The sequence below is a fragment of the Cyprinus carpio genome, chromosome B22, assembly GCF_018340385.1.
Source record: "Cyprinus carpio isolate SPL01 chromosome B22, ASM1834038v1, whole genome shotgun sequence".
NCBI classification, from domain to species: Eukaryota; Metazoa; Chordata; class Actinopteri; order Cypriniformes; family Cyprinidae; genus Cyprinus; species Cyprinus carpio.
The window spans coordinates 25,257,024-25,276,912 of NC_056618.1; the positions used below are offsets into that span (position 1 = coordinate 25,257,024).

At 37.0% G+C, this 19,889-nt stretch overlaps 2 protein-coding genes across 2 annotated transcripts in view; one reads left to right on the forward strand and one right to left on the reverse strand.

Moving 5' to 3' along the window:
* Positions 1-222: 222 nt before the first annotated feature.
* tmem59l (transmembrane protein 59-like) lies at positions 223-14,204 on the reverse strand. Its single transcript, XM_019123845.2, has 8 exons — positions 13,901-14,204; positions 12,210-12,315; positions 10,062-10,156; positions 9,818-9,970; positions 2,520-2,628; positions 2,201-2,315; positions 1,016-1,133; positions 223-791 (listed from the first exon to the last, which is right to left on the reverse strand). Exons 1-8 carry the CDS (start codon positions 14,066-14,068, stop codon positions 633-635), a joined length of 1,023 nt encoding a protein of 340 aa, XP_018979390.2. The 5' UTR covers positions 14,069-14,204; the 3' UTR covers positions 223-632.
* A 726-nt stretch (positions 14,205-14,930) lies between these two features.
* The window catches only part of crlf1b (cytokine receptor-like factor 1b), a 6,555-nt gene continuing 1,596 nt past the window's right edge, over positions 14,931-19,889 (forward strand). Inside the window, exons 1-6 of the mRNA XM_042748805.1 lie at positions 14,931-15,225; positions 16,340-16,618; positions 16,727-16,856; positions 16,948-17,114; positions 17,810-17,967; positions 19,197-19,365. Of these exons, the coding sequence (XP_042604739.1) occupies positions 15,096-15,225; positions 16,340-16,618; positions 16,727-16,856; positions 16,948-17,114; positions 17,810-17,967; positions 19,197-19,365 (1,033 nt within the window). The 5' untranslated portion in view covers positions 14,931-15,095. The remainder of the gene's footprint in view (positions 15,226-16,339; positions 16,619-16,726; positions 16,857-16,947; positions 17,115-17,809; positions 17,968-19,196; positions 19,366-19,889) is intronic.

Genomic DNA, 19,889 nt, shown 5'->3' on the forward strand with positions numbered 1-19,889 from the left:
ACGTTGCTACGAAAGCAGATCTTTCGCTAATTGGCTGCGTTTGATTTTTCCGTTGCTCGTTTCACATCAAAGTGAGAATCTATGAGTGTGACTCTCTCTGACTGATTACCTTCAAAGCTTATCTTCCAGTTCAAATGCTACACTAATTAATAACAAGGAGGGGCGCTTTGAAAGTATTCATCTCTAAAAAAAAACCACATTAAACCACCTAAATGCAAACGCTACTCTTTTGAGGTTGTCGGGTAACCTACCATCTGAAACCCCTGTGTTTTTACAGTTCGTTTTTTAAGAATTCAGTAAGAACGTATCACAACAGCGATAAGAAACTTGTTGCGAAGTTGTTCATGTGTTCAAACGTTACTAGTGTATGTATACATTATAGTCATAAATGAGTTTGTTCATTATGTGAACAAGCACCTACACTACAATTCCATGAGGTTTTGGAAATCCAGTGAGGAGACTAGTATTCAGACAGGACATACGTCGTAACCGATATAATAAATGTCATCATGCATGTTTTTTTGTTTGTTTTTTATATAGAAAAACAATGTAACTTCCCCTTAAATTGCGAGAAATAGCTCTGGAGATGAGTTGAACCCTAGTCGTCAAAAGTATCGACCTCTTCAGTGCTTTTACAGAGATGTTTTGCTGAGGTCAACCTTGACCGGAAGTGGCCCCGCCTCCTTGCTCTCCTCCGATTGGCCGATTGTCATTGCGATCACTGGCGTCAAGTGATAGGGGTTGACCTTCTGGGTGTCATCAATGTACTCTCTATCTCCATTGATGCTAAGCTGTAGATACAACATTGTTTATCAACATTTAACTTGTCAAATTATGTATTCAAAACCATATTAGAGCTTATTTCAAGTAGCCACGTTTGTGAAGACTTTCATGTATATGCTGGATACTTGTTGCCTCAACCAACCCATCTAAAAAAAATCCATCTAAATAAATCTCCTATACTACTCAGTATTGTATTTCTTTGGCAGTGTTTGTTTGATGAATGAACGGGTACCTGAGTCTTGACGTGCTGCTCGGGTGCCGTGACCAGACTGGCACAGCTCAGCCACAGCATCACCATGATAGACAGGAAGAGACAAGCTGCTAAAATCCAACGCGGCAGTCCTGAGCGCCTAGCGGAAAGATACATGGGAAGAAGTTACATATTGATGATGTATAAATTAAGAAATTATGACACTTATTCTTATTACATAATTTCTACAAATTACAGAAATGATAGGAATACATAATTTCTAAGCTTTTTTTTTTTTTTTTGAAAATAAGGCATTCAATTACTGACTAACAACCTTTTCAATACACACTTAATAAACACTGTATATATTTATTATACCTATTTTATTTTGTATTTTATTATTTAGTTAACCTTTATTTTTCACAGGAAAAGAAGCACAATGAGATTAAAAATCTCTTTTACAAGAGCGTCCTGGCCAAGATAACATCCACACACACACACACACACACACACACACACACACACACAAAAGTATATCAATACATAACTAGTCAAAACATCTACAGCCCAATGTTTCCATCTCCAAGTTATTTAAAATAACTTTAAAAACGTCTTTAGAAACCAGCTCCTTAAGGTGTAATTTAATTTGCAAATTATTCCAGGCAAAGGGAGTAGCAAATTTAAATGACTTATTCCCTAATTCAGTACCAACCACTGGAATTCCTGGGACTGAAGGCTATGGCTATGAACAGATTTTTTACAGATGTATGTATTAAGATATGAGGGAAGTAAACCCAGGATAGATTTATAAATAAAAACATGCCTGTGTTTTAACCTACGGATGGACAAAGCAGACCATCCAACCCGGGCATACAACTCACAATGATGAGTGAGGGTCTTGAGATTAAACAGTGTCTATAGCATGTAAACAGTTGGAAGATGCATATATATATATATATATATATATATATATATATATATATATATATATATATATATATATATATAAAAAACATCACCATAGTCCAGTACAGACATAAAAGTGGTAGTGGTAGATATATATTATTTATATTTAAAAAAATTAAAATGCTGGATGTTTTTAAAACATTTTACTGTGACATAACCACACTAAAATGCAACTTAAATATTTCTATGTACATGATCAATGGACCATCAAGCTGTTTGAACATTTAAACATGTCCTGACTGAAAAAAAAGTCCCTTTCACCTTGACATGCAGCCCAGGAAGTCGTGCTCAGCAGCTGGGTCCTCAGCATGTTGGCTGACATGCTTTCCTTTCACCCCAGGTTTTGCCGCATTCCTGTCCCCATGTGACCGCCCACCTGGAAGGATGCAGAGGCAGCACTTTCAGCAAGTGGACATTGATTTTATGACCCTCCAGCTTCAGACAAACTACAGCAGCGCTGGATGAGTCGCAAATGAAAGTCAAAGCTCAAGCTCTGATCCTTGGCTCCACTTAAATGAGCTTTCAGATGAAAAAAAGAAAGCTGTCAGCAGCCATCTGGGGTGAAAGCGGTCATTCTTACCAGTATGTGGTCGCTGTGTGTGGGAGTTGACTTGGGGCCAGGGTTTGTCGACCACGTTGGAGCGCGGGGCTTGTAACTCAGGCAAGGAGTACTCAATCTCTGGCTGGCTCTGGGAGAATCAACAAACACAGTGTCAAGGGCAGGAAACAGCATTATGGGATTTACTCAGCAGACAGGCTTCTGAATGAAACGGTTGGGTATGTGACCGTAATATTTCAACACAATCACAAACAAATCATAAAAACAAAAAAAAAACAAAAATACAAACATAAAATTCACATAAAAATGCTCTGATTCTTACAAACATACAGATGATGAATAGCCCAGTTAGTTATGACGACGTCGAGGGCACCTTTCAAAAATAGCAGCAAAAACTAGCTGCTAATGCAGCTCCTGCTCGCGCCTGCATCACGTACAGCTAGAATGAGCTGAAACAGATTCCCAAGAGTAATCATTGATAAAAGTGTAATACCTGATTTGATGTCATTTGCAATATTTTATGAAACTGGGTCATCACTGCCTATATGTTTACATGGTATCAGTGATGTTGTTTGGTCAATCTGAAATAGTTGGTGTCAAGAAAATTTTATTTATGTTAAAATAATATCTGAGGTATATACACTGCTGTTTATTTTTTTCCTAAAGAAATTAGAATGATATTAGCTATTAGAATGATTTCTGAAGAATCATATTTTTTAAATTTTTTTATAGATTTTATAATTTAATAATCACAAGTATTTTTTGACAAAAATATCTTAGATTTTGAACTAATTTTATAACCTACAAATGTGTTCTCAACAACCTTGACAAGCAGCATACAGGAATATATATTTGTTTACTTTTTTGTTTGTGTTGCACTTGGTAACCACACCCACAGTGGAATCTCATTGGTCCAAATCCTGCTCGACATTTAATGCCTGTTTAATAAACAATGAAGATGTTCTAATTGGCTGTGATTTTGCCACTTCACACAGCATTAGTGCTCTAACAGACATACTACTACCCACTCAATTGTTGTCAAGCTGAACCCAGTAAGGACATTACATTTTGGTTTAACCCCTTCCAGAATCTTTAAAAGCTACAGTCAGCTGCTTCCAGCTTGAGAAACCATGCAGGAACATCGTGTTAACTGAGTCCCTCTTTCCACTCTCAATTACATGGCTGCCTGGCGGCGCTAAGCCACGCTGGTCAAACCGAGCGCTAGACACCAACTCTGACAAGAGTGAGGGGACTACTTGACTTGAATAAGAGCTTTTAAGCAGCCACTTTCAAGCAGGATCCAAAGGATGTGATTTGAAATCTGTCTCATTAGTCTACAACTAGATGTGTCCCGTTCTGCCCCTCCATCTCGCCCTGTATATGTAAATTAGTACATGTTTTTTCAGACTATGTTTCTTTTAGTTCCCCCTTGAGATCTTATTAAAGAAAGATTTTTGCTCTCTTCCACTGAATTCTTCTAAATCAGGCTCAGCAGAGCAGACCTCTGAGATAACCTCTCTGGGGAGGCTCATATGAACCTCCGAAATGACCACAGAGAAGGCAAACACACATGGTTTTTCATGTCAAGCCACGGTAGACGAGAACGCAAGGAACTGTTTGGAGTGTCATCTTATTCCTACAGTCTAATAGTCTGTAACTGGACACATAAGGAGTACATTGGGATTGTACTTTTTACATATGTATAACTGACTGGTGTGTCCAATCTTAATTTCCAAAGATTAAAGGAATAGTTCAGATAAAATGAAAATCCTGTCATCGTGTACTCACCTTCATCATGTTCTAAATCCATATGACTTTCTTCTGCGAGGAGAAAATCTGAAGTCTGTTTTCTGTGCGCTTTTTTATGCAATTACAGTGAATTACAGCAATTACAGGGAGTGAAGCTTTCAAGCATCAAAAAGGGTAAAAGTATCATAAAAGGTCTTCGTATGACTTGCACTATATTGATCTTGAGAACTAAATAAGTCGGATAAATTAACAAATCATTCAAAGGTGCGTTTCATGTAAAACAGCGTAACCCGCTGTTTAAAGGAATAGTTCACCCAAAAATGAAAATTACCCCATGATTTACTCATCCTCAAACCATCCTAGATGTATATGACTTTCTTCTTTCAGATGAATACAATCGGGAGTTATATAAAAAAAAATGTCTTGGCTCTTCCCAGCTTTATAATGGCAGTGAATGGCAATAAAGACTAAGCAAAAAAAAAAAAATCCAATCCATCAAAAATAAAACACAATACATACCCATCCGTTAATAAAGCTCTTCTGAAGTGAAGCGATGCATTTGTGTAAGAAAAATATGCATATTTAAAACTTTATAAAGCGTAATCTCTAGCTTCCGCTAACTGTCATGCCCACGTTCATGAGAGTTGTTTTGCAGCGGATGATGTAGTGTGTAATTGTAGCATAAATTCTGATGAAAATATGCTAGCTTTGCGAAAACCAAGTTTGGTTTACAGCAAAGGAAAACCAGTCTCCTTTCGGCTTATATCGAAATCCTCAGACATTTTTCTTTACAAATCCTCATTTTGTACTTCTAATTTGTTACCACCGTTTTCTTTCTATCTATCACGCACTACGCACTTCTCACCTCACAACTAACATCAACTTCTGGATCAAATCAAATTCATGTGAGATTATTGCTTTAAATAATGAACATAGCATCTGAGGTCTAATTCGTTAATTTTTTCACTAATTCGCTATGTTTTGCTTTATTTCAGATGTTTGATTCAATCGTAGTACTAGAGCACATTCACACATGCTCACTCTTCAAAAACTGAGCTTTTATTCTTTTGACAAACTAAAAAACATTGAATTAAATTAGTATATGCATAAAATGAAAGAAAATAACTAAGTTACTACATAGATGGCACTACATGTATTACGTATTTTGCTCAAGAGCACCATAAATTAAGTCCACATGTTGTACTAACAAAAAACTACATTTCAAACCACAGGCTGAGAGCTGTAGTTTCAGCCACACAACTTTGCGCTATTGTTTGCGAATGTTCATTGTAACTGTGTTTTGGAAATACATTGCTAATGACTTGCAAACAGTGTTTTTTTCGGAGAGGCACCCCAGACTGGTTTTGTGAATAAGAATAACCTACTGTATTGACTGAATTTTGCTTTGTTCCGCAAAGCTATTGCAAGACTAACAAAAAATATACCAAAAGAACCACTTTTATGGTGTTTTTGCATCCTTTCTGAATGGCATTTACATTGTATGAAAAAGAAAGGTCATACTTCAAAATATGTTAGTTTGTGTCAAATTGAGGAAAGAATATGGGTTTTTAACAACATGAGGATGAGTACAGAATTCAAATTTTTGGATGAACTAATTCTTTACATAAACAAACATGGGAAAACATGAAGTCATGAAATGCAACATAGTATGGGCAATTTAGCTTTGCAAAAAGCTTGAGTCTCACAGTTGCGTTAATTGAAAGGGATGCTGTCAAAAATATTGAATCCAGATGTCCGCAAGGGATGAGAATCAAAAGGGGGAAAAATGAACATCTGAGGAAGTTAATGTTGACTGGCCACAGACCAATGGAATCTTGCCATTAGTGAAAGCAGTCTGATGTGCATCTGTCACGCATTACCGCAGAACTCGCCAAAGGTGATCAATGCAGCTTACAAGACTGCCAAGAAGACGAGGCCGAGATTGTTGACTTCATAGTAAACAATCCCATTTCCCTTATTAGGAATTTGCTTGCTTTGTCCAAACTCGTCTTTTCACATGTAGCGGCCATCCACATTGAACTGGTCCAGAATTTAAACAAGATAGCCGACCTCCTTCCAAACAAAAATCCATCGCACCAATCAGTGGCTATTCAGCAACCGAGTCATGTTTAACCTTCAGCTCGGAGGAAATAGTCTTATTCCTGTTGATTACCTCTGAGGGACTCATCAAAACCCTGTACAGAACGGACAAACATTAAGCCCAGACTGCAGCATAACCAATGTCAAATGTCCGCCTGGTACTGATGTGAAACTAGGCTGCAGATCATAGCGTATATCTGGGGGATTGGGGGATTTTTATATGGCTTTTTTATTTTAATAAAAAAAAACAAATATCTGGGTTACAGAGGTCCTTATGGAGCAAATGGGTTTCACTAGTACAACCACAAGATGTAAACAATATGCCTGTTAACATGATTTTAGTGTGGAAAAACGCTTACTAACCTTTTGTGTAAAGTTATATCCAGTTTTACAACAAACTAAAACTACTGTAAAAATGATTTAAACAGCAGCTCAAATAATACATAGAAAAATTTGTGTAATTGCTTATAAAATTCAAAGATGCTTTTAAATGATCTAAAATTGGCCACATTTGCCTCAATTATGGCTGCACGATTATGACAAAAATCATAATTGTCGATTATTATTATAATTACGATTATCAGTTTACATTGAATGATGCTTATACCATTGTTTGATGCAACTACATGCTGTATTTTTATATGAAAATAAACAAGCTGAAAACACTAACTGAAAAACCTTTAGTGCTTTTATATAGTAATAAGCCTCAAATGTAAACCATACATAGGATTGGTTTCTTCTTTAAATTATAAAAAAAGTACAAATATGAGTGGTATTATAATGTTATACTAAAATTAAAATAATGGGAAAAACCCTTAAGATAACATGTAGAAAGAAAAATGCATCTTAAGCGTGCAGAATAACATAAGTGGACTTTGAACGATTACGTAATTGTGGCATCCATAATTGTAATCGCGATTAGAAATTCGATTAATTGTGCAGCCCTTGCCTCAATGCATCCCTTGTTTTTTAAAGAAAACAAGGGAGGAGTCAAAATAATTTTTTGGTAATCAACATTTTGCCATAAAAGGTGTCGATTAAGCTAAACTTGTACATAACCAAAACATTCCACCTGCAAAAGCAAACAACCAGATTTAACATTTAAGTCTAAAAAATTAGCATAGCGCTACTCTTATTTACAAACATATTGCCTGAATAATTTGGTATAAAAGATGTTGGTTTTATTTGGATTTCTACCTATTCCCACAAATGTTCAAATGAAATTGATTCTACTGTTACAGATACTCATGGAGAGCTTGAGCGTCAGGAGAACTTCCACCGGAGAACTTCAAGCATCAAAGAGCCGAACAAGCTGGTTCTTAAAGAATTTGGTTTCTACCGATACTTCCTGCTAGTTAATGGGTTTTTTTTCAACATGCAACTTTAGGGAAACTTGTGCAGCACTGTTGGATGCACATGGGGAAGGTCTTTTTGAAGTGCAAGAATTACCTCCAGACTTTCCTCCGAAGATACATTTCATTAGTTCCTCACAAAAATCAAACGGATTATAACATAAATCACATTTATGGAGGAAACTTTCAAAATCCGGCTCACACCCCATCAAGTCAAAATTTCCATATTCTGTTTTTTATGCAGTGCTATTTGTATTACAGTTGTGCGGTGGTTCACGTAACTGTGAAAACTGCATCATCTGGGCCAAATGCACACCACAGCAGGTCTGTTGAAAAACAATCTGTTTTCCTTTCTCTGTTTAGACGCCCGAGGCAAAAAGCCCATCATTAGTGCTCCACTTCCCCCAGAAATTGAGTCTTGCATTTTCAACAAAGTTCTAATTCCATATGCTTGATTTAGCGCGTAGGTAGCACGATGCTACCGCTAAACCTTGGATTTTCACCGTCTGTGCAATCTCTGGCCCGTGTCGGTCCTTCACTTGGGCTGGCCGTCTTCCAGCTGACCGCTAAATACAGGCTAGGCCTGCCGCAGGACGGCTGTGGAGGCTCTCTATCGCCTCTTCTCCTGTCACAACTGTTAAACGCACATTCATCAGGGCTGCGACTAAACTGAGAAATCGTGGATGGGTTTGTAATGATGAATTGCTTCATTTCTATTAGTTTTGGTTTATTTAAGTCACACTTTGTGAAGTGAATTTTTAACATAACTATCTTTATTCACAAGATGTTTTTGCGGTCGTCTAATGATTGTAGTTGGTTTAGAAACAGCAGGAATCTCACAAAAACATGTCAGGCTATGGATACAGTTGGATGACCTCCAGGGAGAATAAGGTTTCTGATTTAACATCACTGGTTCTTCTTTGAAGAACCAGCCCCATGTGCTCATATGATCCCAATAGTGCAGGGATGTGACCGCAAGCTTCGTAAAACATACCAGATCTTGAAACCAAGAGCATATGAGAGTCACTAGTGGAATCTTCTACACCAGTGATTCTCAACTGCCCAAAAATGAAAAAAAAATAGATCAGAAAACAAATAGCAAAAAACAACACTAAATGCAAATGATATAAGTCAAAACATTTGAAATGGAGGAGAAAATGCTTCCCATATATTTTGTTGCAGACATCAGAGGTTAAATGGCTTGTTTATTCTTAATTTATTACGGCAAGAGCATGGAGCTCTTGAAATTTACAAAGAATTTGGTCTGTGTCAGGTTAATAATTAAATATTTAATATTTAATGTGTAAAAATAAATTAATTTAAATATCATTAAACGTATTTCATTAAATATTGTACGTTTTATTAAATATCTATTATTAAAATATATTTGTTTATAAATCATGTTAATAAAATTGTCGGATAGGAGAGTAGAAAAAGAAAAATGTAATGAAAATTAAAACAAATTTAGTTGCAACTTTACTTCTTACAACTGGGATGTTATTTCTCAGAATTTTGAATATGTTTCTCATAATTTCTCTTAAACTCAAAGTATAAAGATCGTTTCAAGCAACAACTAATTTACCGTTTTTCTTTTTTTTACTCTATGAGACGTAAATTCAGTATTTTTACTGTTATTTACAACTAATACTATTAAACATTTCTGTTAACTGATATAAAATATAAATGTAAATATTAGACACAATAAAAAACTTAAACAGAAAACATTTAATGAAAATTTGAAATGTTGCCTTGGTGATTAACTGACAAGTACTGAAGTACCAAAACAAAAACTGAAATAAAAACAAAACTACAAAAACAAACAAAACTGAAAAGGATTACATCAAATAACAAAAACAAAAAAAAGAAAATATAAAAATAAAAGCTAATCCGAAATATTAATAAATAGTATATAAACATATAAACAATAAAAAAACAAAACATACCACCATTTTCAGCACATCATAGTACTTCTAAAAAAAATAAATGTTTTCAGGATATTAGGTATCAAAATTGTTTATTTAACAAAACTGAACAGATGTTTTGTCACTGTTTAAAGTAAAACTAGTTGAGAACCACAGTTGAGCTTTACTCAGAACGCAGAGACGCCGACGGACAAACCTGAAACACAACAACCTTTCCATCATCAGCCTGCAGGTAGAAAGTCCAGGTGGAAGAAATGAAGCTCTGGGCAGAACTGACGATGTCATTGCACCAGCTAGACACGGCATCCATAACAGAGATGGGCTTGGGCCGGTTGGTCAGGGCCTTGAGCTGCAGATCAAGACGAGAGCAATTTAATAGAGTTTGATAAAGATGTCAAAACATCACCGCAACCCCAAAAGGAAACAAACGAGAGTCGTACCTTCCTCCGTTTGATCTCCGGCTCAGCGGGTTGGCTGGCACACCCCGTGCTGCACGCCTCCTGCTCCAGCAATTTACTGTAGGCCTCCTGACATGCTGCACACACACACATAAACGATACCTGTCAGGCGGCTCCATCTCCATTCAGCCCTCCCCACGGTCAAGCAGTCATCAATATCAACAAACATCTGAGCAGCAGCCTGCCGCACCAGAAAGCGCAGGATTGATTTTCAATAAAACAGCTTCCCTCATGCCTAGCAGTTTCCCACAGACAGCTCTGTTTGCCACTAGCACACAATACCATCTCTAGATAAAAATGAGCGCTTATCAGCTTGTCTGCACACTCTATAGTATATGTCCTTGGGCTATGTGCACTTCATTCCAAAACATTAGCGTTGTCAAATGCATTTTGACAGGCAAAAAGATACAGTTTTTCTCACTCTGGATTTGTACTAGCGCACCAATTCAATATGTTTTAGTGGTTCTTAAGCGGTGTTTGAGTCCCCCTGGAAAGTTTGTTCTAACAAACGCTGGGATCATAATTACGGCATACGTTTAAAAGATTTCTTACAGAAAAAAAGGACTTTAGGTATGGTCAAAACTTTCCTTATTCTGCTAATTTTTAGGAAAACTTTTGCAAATGTGACTAAGTGATTAAACTGCGTTCAAATCCTCTTGGTAAGTTTGTGTCTACAAGCACTGAAATAAGAGTTGTGATATTAGCTCAAGACTGGACTTAAAAGGATAGTTCACCCAAAAATGAAAATTACCCTATGATTTGCTCACCCTCAAGCCATCCTATGTGTACATGACTTTCTTCTCTCAGAAGAACACAATCAGAGTTATATTAAAAATATCCTGGCTCTTCCAGGCTTTATAATGGCTGTGAATGGTGGCCGAGATTTTGAAGCCCAAAAAAGTGCATCCATCCATCATAAAAAGTGCTCCTCATGGCTCCATCAATGTATTTGTGTAAGAAAAATATCCGTATTTAAAACTTCATAAACTGTAATCTCTAACATATTACTAGCCTATTCTCACCAGAGTTTACGCTACACCTATGTCCTACATCATCTGCTGGAATGCCACTCTCTCATGAATGTGTGTACGACAGTTAGTGGAAGCTAGAGATTACGGTTTATAATAGTTTAAATATGGATATTTTTCTGACACAAACACATCAATTCGCTTCAGAAGGCCTTTATCAACTCCCTGAAGCCATGTGGTGCACTTTTTATTATGGATGGATACACTTTATTAGACTTTAAAATCTCAACAGCCATTCACTGCCATTATAAAGCTTGGAAAATTCAGGACATTTGTAATATAACTCCGATTGTATTCATCTGAAAGAAGATAGATATATACTCCTAGCATGGCTTGAGGAGGATTAAATCAGGGGTAATTTTCATTTCTGGGTGAACTATCCCTTCAAGATGCGGTCACATTTACTGTAACAGTAACAGTAGAGTACCATCAAATTGTTTGTGCATGAAATATGGGACATTTTAATTTGAAGGTGAAAGAAACTGAAACTGTAGTTTAGCAAGCTACAAGCTAATCATAATTTGAAGTAGTTAGCCAAAAGCTGCTAACAAAAACTAGAAAAAGATACAGAACACAAAAAACGTAAAGGATTTTGAATGAATCTCTATTTGATTGATAATATCAAACCTTCACAAGTAAATTTACATTAAATACCACAACAAAACGAATTTACACAACTGAGTCCAAAACATTGTGCAGGGAGTTGAATCAGTGAATTATTTTTTAAATCTGTTCATGTTCAGAATTTGGACGTGTTGGCGCTGATAGCCTTGTAGGCAGCATGCTGACATACAGCGCCATTGCGCTTTGGGTGTCCCAAGTTCGAATCCCGACTCGAGGACCTTTCCCGAACCCACCCTTCTCTGTCTCCCACTTTGTTTCCTGTCATATCTGATCTGTCCTATTACAATTAAGGCCAAAAATGCTAAATAAAATAGAATGATTTGGACACTACATATGAATAAGAGGATCATTTACGACAAACTGACTCACTAGAAGAATCCACCTTTACTGTTTAGGTGAGCATGTTTGATGTAGTTAAGTTAGTAGTGTTGGCACTTTTAGTTAGATATTTCCCAAAACTGGTCAAAATAGTTGATACCTCCCTGGCACTCTTCCTTGCTGGTATTGATGCCTGTATTTCCATTCACAAACTGGCAGATGGAGTAGAGCCGACAGCCACGGTGACAGGCATTCATGATGGAGTCCTGTAGGAACAAGGTAAACGCTTCATTCAGAATATTTTTTTTTTTTTTTTTTTTTTTTTGTACTGAGATATATGTAACTCCAAGAATAACTTTAGTTGATGTTCAGACGTTTTTATCCACAGGGAGGTTGTGGTCACATGGAGGTTTTCTCAAAGGATTTTTAATGCAATATCCAAGATGAGTTCCTGAAAATGATTATGCAAGATGTGACATGCACACGGTTTTCCTAATGGCACATCAGAATCAGGGATTGATTGTGGGTAGAGACAGCAGAGCACTGGATGATGTTTAAAGACAGAAGGGCAAAGTGTGGTGATTCAAACCCATGGAAGGTCAATTCATGACCTTTAGAGTAACAGAAGTCACCTGACCCTGCAATGACCTTCAGTATCACCTTCAGAACTGACAGGAAACTAAATAAAATTACATTTGTTGAGGTGGTAAGTTTCCTCTGTTATATTTTTTCAAATCCTGGACCAATGACTCCTACGAGCTGGTTATTTTTAGTAAATAAAAAAACATACAGCACAACCCATGTGGTTGGATTTTCTAACAAATTATGATTCACAAAAGCCAGTTAACTTTAGTCAATCACAATCACTTATGAATTAGTTGGAGCGGTTATTGAATTGCAAGAACCTTATTACTTTCATTATGTTTCACTTGAAATGAATTACAGTTCGTTTCATTGTGAGCTTTGGTAATATTCTATAAAAGATGAATGAATTAAAGTTACATTTTAAAGTATGTGAGAAGTCATTTAAACACACCTTTTGCAATACTTAAATGAAACGTATCGTAATTGTTATATCTGTTCTGTTGATATCAGATTAACTCATTGTTTTTAAGGGCAGTTAAAGCTAGAATTTATAAGAATAAGAATCGTTCAAATCTATTCTCAAACCAAAAGATGAACCACCTCTAGTGCGAAGTGATGCAGGCTGTAAGAAAAATAAGGATCTCATTTTCTAAATATATTTTAAAAAAAACAACAACAACAATTCCCTCACATGATTATATACAAGCTAAACGAACGTAACTGAACGACGTCGTCCTCGGATATGGAGCAAATATCTACCCACGTCTTTACAAGCGTTTATGGGCCAACATCAAACAATAGAGACGCGCTCGCGTGCTTCCATTGCCGCGCTCAGTTTGGCGCATTTAGAACGTAGAACGTTCATTGCGGTTAAAAACCATTCGAATGACAGATACAGCCAGACAGTTCTACATATTGACCGTTAAATTCATGCGTCATAAAGCATCCTTCTCGGCCTGTTCTTGGATACAAAGTAACGTTTCCCGTGCGGTGCCAGAAACTGGGACACAGAAATCCATGAATCGATTAAGAATTGGCTCGAGGTGCTGCCAAATAATGCTCCCATCTTTGCGCATTACAGTTTTGTTAAAACGAACCCCGCACGTTTTCTATAGCGATTATCAATTGCAGAACGACTTTATTTATTCAAATCTGCAAATGGCTGCGACTCTGCTGAACGAGTAGTAAACGCAAAATCCTATAAACGCATATTTTCACAGGCCGTTACATTATATACTACAAAAGCATCTGGTACGTGGCACTTACTTTGGCGGGGCTTTTGTTTTTGATGGACATCTGGCATTGCTTTTTGCAGTAATTGATATCGCCCAGTTGGTTGTCAAACAGATCAGATGATGCCGCCGCCAACGCCACCAGAATCAGAGAGACGAGCGCGAGAACACCGCGCACCCTGCCGCCGAACTGGAGCATCATTTTTTCCGCAGGATTCGGTGCACTGGCGCGTCCACGGAGCTCGGTGCGTCTCTAACGGTCCCTTCCGTAGCTGCTTCGGATCGGCTCTATCAGCCTCGTGCCTTTGATGCGCCGTGTCGTCACTCCTCACATCATCACGCACGCGCTGCGCGTCTCCAGCCAGTGCATTGCATTGCAGCAGATCGAGTATAAAGCAGTGGATAGAAACAACAGGGGAAAATGCGTCTAGTACTTTAATGTAAATAAAAACAACACAGATGTTTCATTTCTACCAGATAAAATACATTTCTAATGAGGATGGCTGTAAAGATCTTATTCGGCCAGCAGTTAAACACAAATTAAAAACAATAATTTAATATTATTAATAATAATTACCTCCTTAAAATAGTGTTTTATACGTAGGGTATACTTTATATAGGCTATCTAAAATAATACTCAAATAATATAAAATACTATTAGAATAACAATTATGTAGGAATTTACAACTCCTTAAAATAGAAGCTATTTTCCACTAGGCCTACTATTACCTTTCTACAAACTTTAATAGATAGATAGATAGATATATAGATAGATAGACAGATATAGGCTACACACACACATAAAATTGTAGATTTCAATTCAAAACTAAAAAAAACTATGCGATGTACAAACTTTAGATTTAGCCTACATCTGTTCCTACGCGAGGAACAGCAGACAAATACAAAAAGGAAGGATTTTGGGAATGGTTCGTTTCATTATTTTCTGTTGTGGCCAACTTAGTGTACAAAAAAAGAAAAGAAAACACTGGCTGCAGATGCGCTACTAATAATGACTTGTGGCTGTGTGGTAAGACATAGGAGGAGCTTCAGAAGAATCAACTTTTTCAGCTTTTGAGGCGTGCGCTATGTTGATTCTTCTCCAAAATTGAGAGTGAAGGTGAATCTGAGCGTCCTCTCCGCATAATGCTGCTTTCCAGAACCAGCAATGAATTTTGCGAAGCTTTCTGCTGATTAATGCTTTAAATTTTCAGCAATTTATGTGAAGGAGAATGGATTATGCGTGCGCGCGCTGCCACCAGCATGACAAGAATCGAGTTGAGAGCGCGCGCGGCAGACAAATGGCAATTTTAGTCATTATGTTGTTTTTTGTTGTGCTTCTTCCATATGCGCTCACAGCACGTAAGTACAATTTCAAGTGTATTTGGAGTTTACTTTAAAGCAAAGCCATTTGAGAAGATGTCTATAAACTTCATGTTCATTTAAAGGTCTTGTTGGATGTGTTTATGTTTTCATTTTCATCTCTACTCACGTTTATGTCGGCTATTCGTCTTCGTTTACTGTAAAATTCAATATTTAAGAAATATTTATTAATTTTAGCTGTGGTAACTTGTCATTAGCAATAGCTTTTATCAAAAAGAAACAGAATTACAGAAATCTTCTGAAAACTTCCCATACTTTTTTGAAAGGCGACCTTATAATCATTTACAGCACTAAAAGTAAATTGCATTGAAATAAACGATTGGAAATTAATGTAAATGTGTGTAAAGACATGCTATATTAAGTTGTAAATAGATCTATAATAGGATAATAACTGTATTAATAAACAGAAAAACCTAAGGTAAAAAAAAAGTATTATTGACAAAAATAACTCGAGTGCAATTGCCTAATGCTTTTATGTAAAAGTCACTACATGATAAAATTATTAAAGACACTAATTTAAAAAGCTAATTCATTAAGTTAGGTATCCTTCCTCTAGAAAATATAGTCAATCATAATATAATATAATATAATATAATATAATATAATATAATATAATAATATATATAGGCTATATATATAATTAATATTATTGTCAATATAATTGTTCATTCACTAATTTCATTGGTCAGTCTCTCAATGCTAAAGCATCCAATAATGTAAGTCTTTCCTAACAAGTACAGTACCACAGTTTATAGATTAATTATTCAGTCTTGTTTCCCAACTCTTCAGTGTTCAATGGCACATGTTTAAGAGTTTGTCTGCCTCCCACCAGGAGCAGAAATGATCTGCATCAACACTCGGTTTCCCCGAAGGCCAGTAGTAGCTCTTCCAATCCAGCCATCTTTAACACTAAAAAATATTATCTAACATGAAAAAAAATAAGAACATCTAAAACACAAAAAAAAAATTAACAAGATAAAAAACCACCTAATTTGACAAAAAAAACGACCTTGTCATAAATCCACAACTGTGGTCATAAATCCAGTTGTAAAATTGCTGGAATCATGAAATCTCCTCTTCTTCTGACCCCCAGACTTGGCTGTCATATCCCCCCAGGATCCAGTGCTTCACATCGGCTCGAGCTTGACTGCGGTGTGCACCATTAGTGCCGAGCTAGAAATAACAGCCAGATCCTTGTACTGGACGCTGAATGGAAGACGCTTGGCTAGAAACACTTACAGGGTCCTGAGCCCGACCGAATCCAGCGTAACACTTCATCAACTCAATGGCTCCTTGCAGCAGTCAGGAGACAACCTGGTTTGCCACAGAAGTAACGGAGAAGTGTTGGCCGGATCGTGTCTTTATGTCGGCTGTGAGTCTGTGAACATTTCTGGCTTATACCCATCATTTTTTTTTTTGTTGCAATGTGTTTCTGAATATTTATGCCTTACTCTTCTTTTTATTTTAATTTGACATATAGCGCCCCCTGAGAAACCTGTCAACCTGACATGCTGGTCACGAAACACCAAGGATCTCAGCTGCAGATGGAGTCCGGGAAGTCAAGGAGAGACGTTCATCAACACCAAATACATCCTCAAGTACAAACTAAAGTGAGGTTTTGACAAAAAAAAATTCATACCAACACCTGTTTTGCAAGAATCCATTTTAATATACAACTTTTCCATTTTAATAACCATCTAGATGGTACGGTAAAGAGAAAGACTGTGAGGAATACACAGGACAGCCGTATATATGCTACGTTCCTCGCGACCTTGCCATTTTTACACCATATGAAGTTTGGGTGGAGGCATCTAATCAGCTCGGCTCTGCCACTTCTGATGTCATCACCTTAGACATTTTAGATGTAGGTAAGTAAGACTGAAATATGCTAGATTGATGGGGACATGGATGTTGAGATCAAGGTGACATGGGATAACTTCATGCTTACTAACTTGCACAAAACCATATGAAAGTTTCGCATATGGTGCGCACACACTCGTCTGCGAGAAAAGATTTTTACAGACTATAAAAACACTTTCCAACAGCTGAAACGTTTCCAAAAGGCAACTTGTGAAAATAGTACTGTTAAGGTCAATGGGCAGCTGAAAGTCTGTTGGCAATTGGTTAAAATTTTAAATCAAATGACTTATTTGACATACCAATGCATTAATCGAATTAATCACAATTAAACTATATCCATCAATCAGCACTTTTTGCTGAGAAAAGCAAATATATTACATTACTACATCTTCATTTCCTCATCTTCTGAAACAATAAGCTCCATGATTGGCTTTGCCCTAAAGGCAAGCTTGATTAAAAAACGTAGCAGTGGAGCACGTCCATTTCAAACAACAATAGAAACGGGAGATTGCCATAGTAATGAAAAAATATCATCGAGCTAATGAGCGCCGATGAAGGTTTATTGGGAGGTTCAATTGCAAGAATTTAGCCTTTGAAGTGAAAGAAAGAATAGTTTAACGGTTACCAACTTTTATTGGGTTTAATCAACAGCTCTGAAAATGCCTTTCGTACAGTGTTAGTTAATGTGAAATATTTTGTTCAGTAACTACAGATCCGCCTCCTGATGTCCTTGTGAGCCGTGTTGGAGATCTGGAAGATCAGTTAAGTGTACGTTGGGGCAGTCCTCCTGCCCTGAAAGACTACCTGTTTCAGGCCAAGTATCAGATACGATACCGTGTGGAGGACAGCGATGAATGGAAGGTAAGGCTGGAATGGTTTAGTCCAGGGGAGTCCAAATCCTGCTCCTTGAGGGTCAACATTCTGCGGTATTTAGCTCCAACACATCTGTCTGGAAATATCTGGTAATCTTGAAGACCTTGATTAGCTGGCACAGGTGTGTTTAATTGGTGTTGGATCCAAACACTCTTAAAAATAAAGCTTCCAAAAGAGGGTCTTCACAGCAATGACAGAAGAACCATTTTGGTTTCCCAAGGAACCTTACAGTGAACATTTCTTAAAAGAACCATTTTTCTTAGTTCACTCTTAGAAAGAAAGGTTCTTTATTGGCATCGATGGTTCCATGAAGAACCTTTAACATCCATGGAAACCAAAAACTCCACAACAATTTCTTCAATGTGAACATCACTAGAGTTAGATTTTTAAAATGTTCTTCACACTAAGAAAAAAAAATTCACTGTTCACTGAAAGGTTCTTTGAGAAACCGAAAATGTTCTTCAGTGGCTTTGCTGTAAACATCACTAGATGTTAAAGGTTCTTCATGAAACTATAGAATCCAATAAAGAACCTTTATTTAAATTTAAAGAGTACAGAGCAAGATTTGACACCCCGGTTTAATCTAATAAAAAATGAAATTTAAAGCAGGGATGTCCAATCCTGATCCTTGAGGACCACCATCCAGCAGAGTTTAGCTCAAGTCCTAATTAAACATACCTGAACCAGTTAATCAAGGTCTTCAGGATCACTAGAAACTTCCAAGCAGGTATATTGGAGCTAAACTCTAAGATGATGCAGGAAAGTGGCCCTCCAGGAGCAAAATTTAAAGTGACAGTTCACCCCAAAATTAACATTCTGTTATTGTTTAATCAGCCTCATGTGATTCTACATAAGTTTCTTTGTTCTGCCCAAAATGATGTCCTGCTGCCCTCTTAAAGGTCAACTCACTGACGTAAGGATCCAGCAGTTAACTTCTCACTAGAGAGGAAGATTATCTGTGAAACTCGGATATGATTTCAACTTTTCTTTTCAGAAACAAATTTTATAATATAATAAACCTTAGAACAAAGTACAACAATTACCAATGGACCACTATTTTAATGTTGTTTCAAACCTGTGTAACTTCTACAGGTTTGGAATGACATGAAGGTGGGAAAAAAGGACAGATTTTACATTGTGAACAGCTCTCCCCAATATAATGACTGGTGCACACACTTTGATTATTATTCTTAGTTTTTATTTCTATTTCCCATGAGGTCATAGATGATGCTGGGAACCAGACGTCTTGTCGGTTAGCGGGTCTCAGGGCAGGTACAGTGTATTTCGTCCAGGTACGCTGCAACCCGATAGGCGTCTACGGCTCGAAGAAAGCAGGTATTTGGAGCGATTGGAGCCACTCAACTGCCGCATCGACACCTGGCATCGGTAAGTTACATCAAAATGCAATAATGCAATGTCCCTTTACTTCACATAAGAATTAGATTCAAACTATATGTAAACACAATATCAAGCTACTTGATAGAGATCTCTCACAAGTAGATTCAAAAGACTTTAGCAAAATGTCAGAGCGCTTTAGGGGACAACTGATGAATTCTTTGGGCTTTTTTTAGATTGATACATTAAGTCTTTAGAGCATGTTTAGATTAAAGGGGCGTACAAACCTAAACTTAATGCAAAAAAATACGATTTAATACAAAACTAAACTACCCCATTTATGCCAAACAATATGAGTTATGGCAAGTCTGAGCTCCCCCTCCTGCATTCTGTGTTTAATGCTTCGGAGCTCATTAGCAGAGAGCTGGTAAATAGCCTATTATTCATGGCTATGTGCACATCGCTCAGGGCAACACTATACAATCGACAGCATTTAAGCAAATGTCGTCAACACATAGAAAATATGTAGAAACTAATTTTTAAAAAATAAATAATGGGTATTACATAGAATGGGT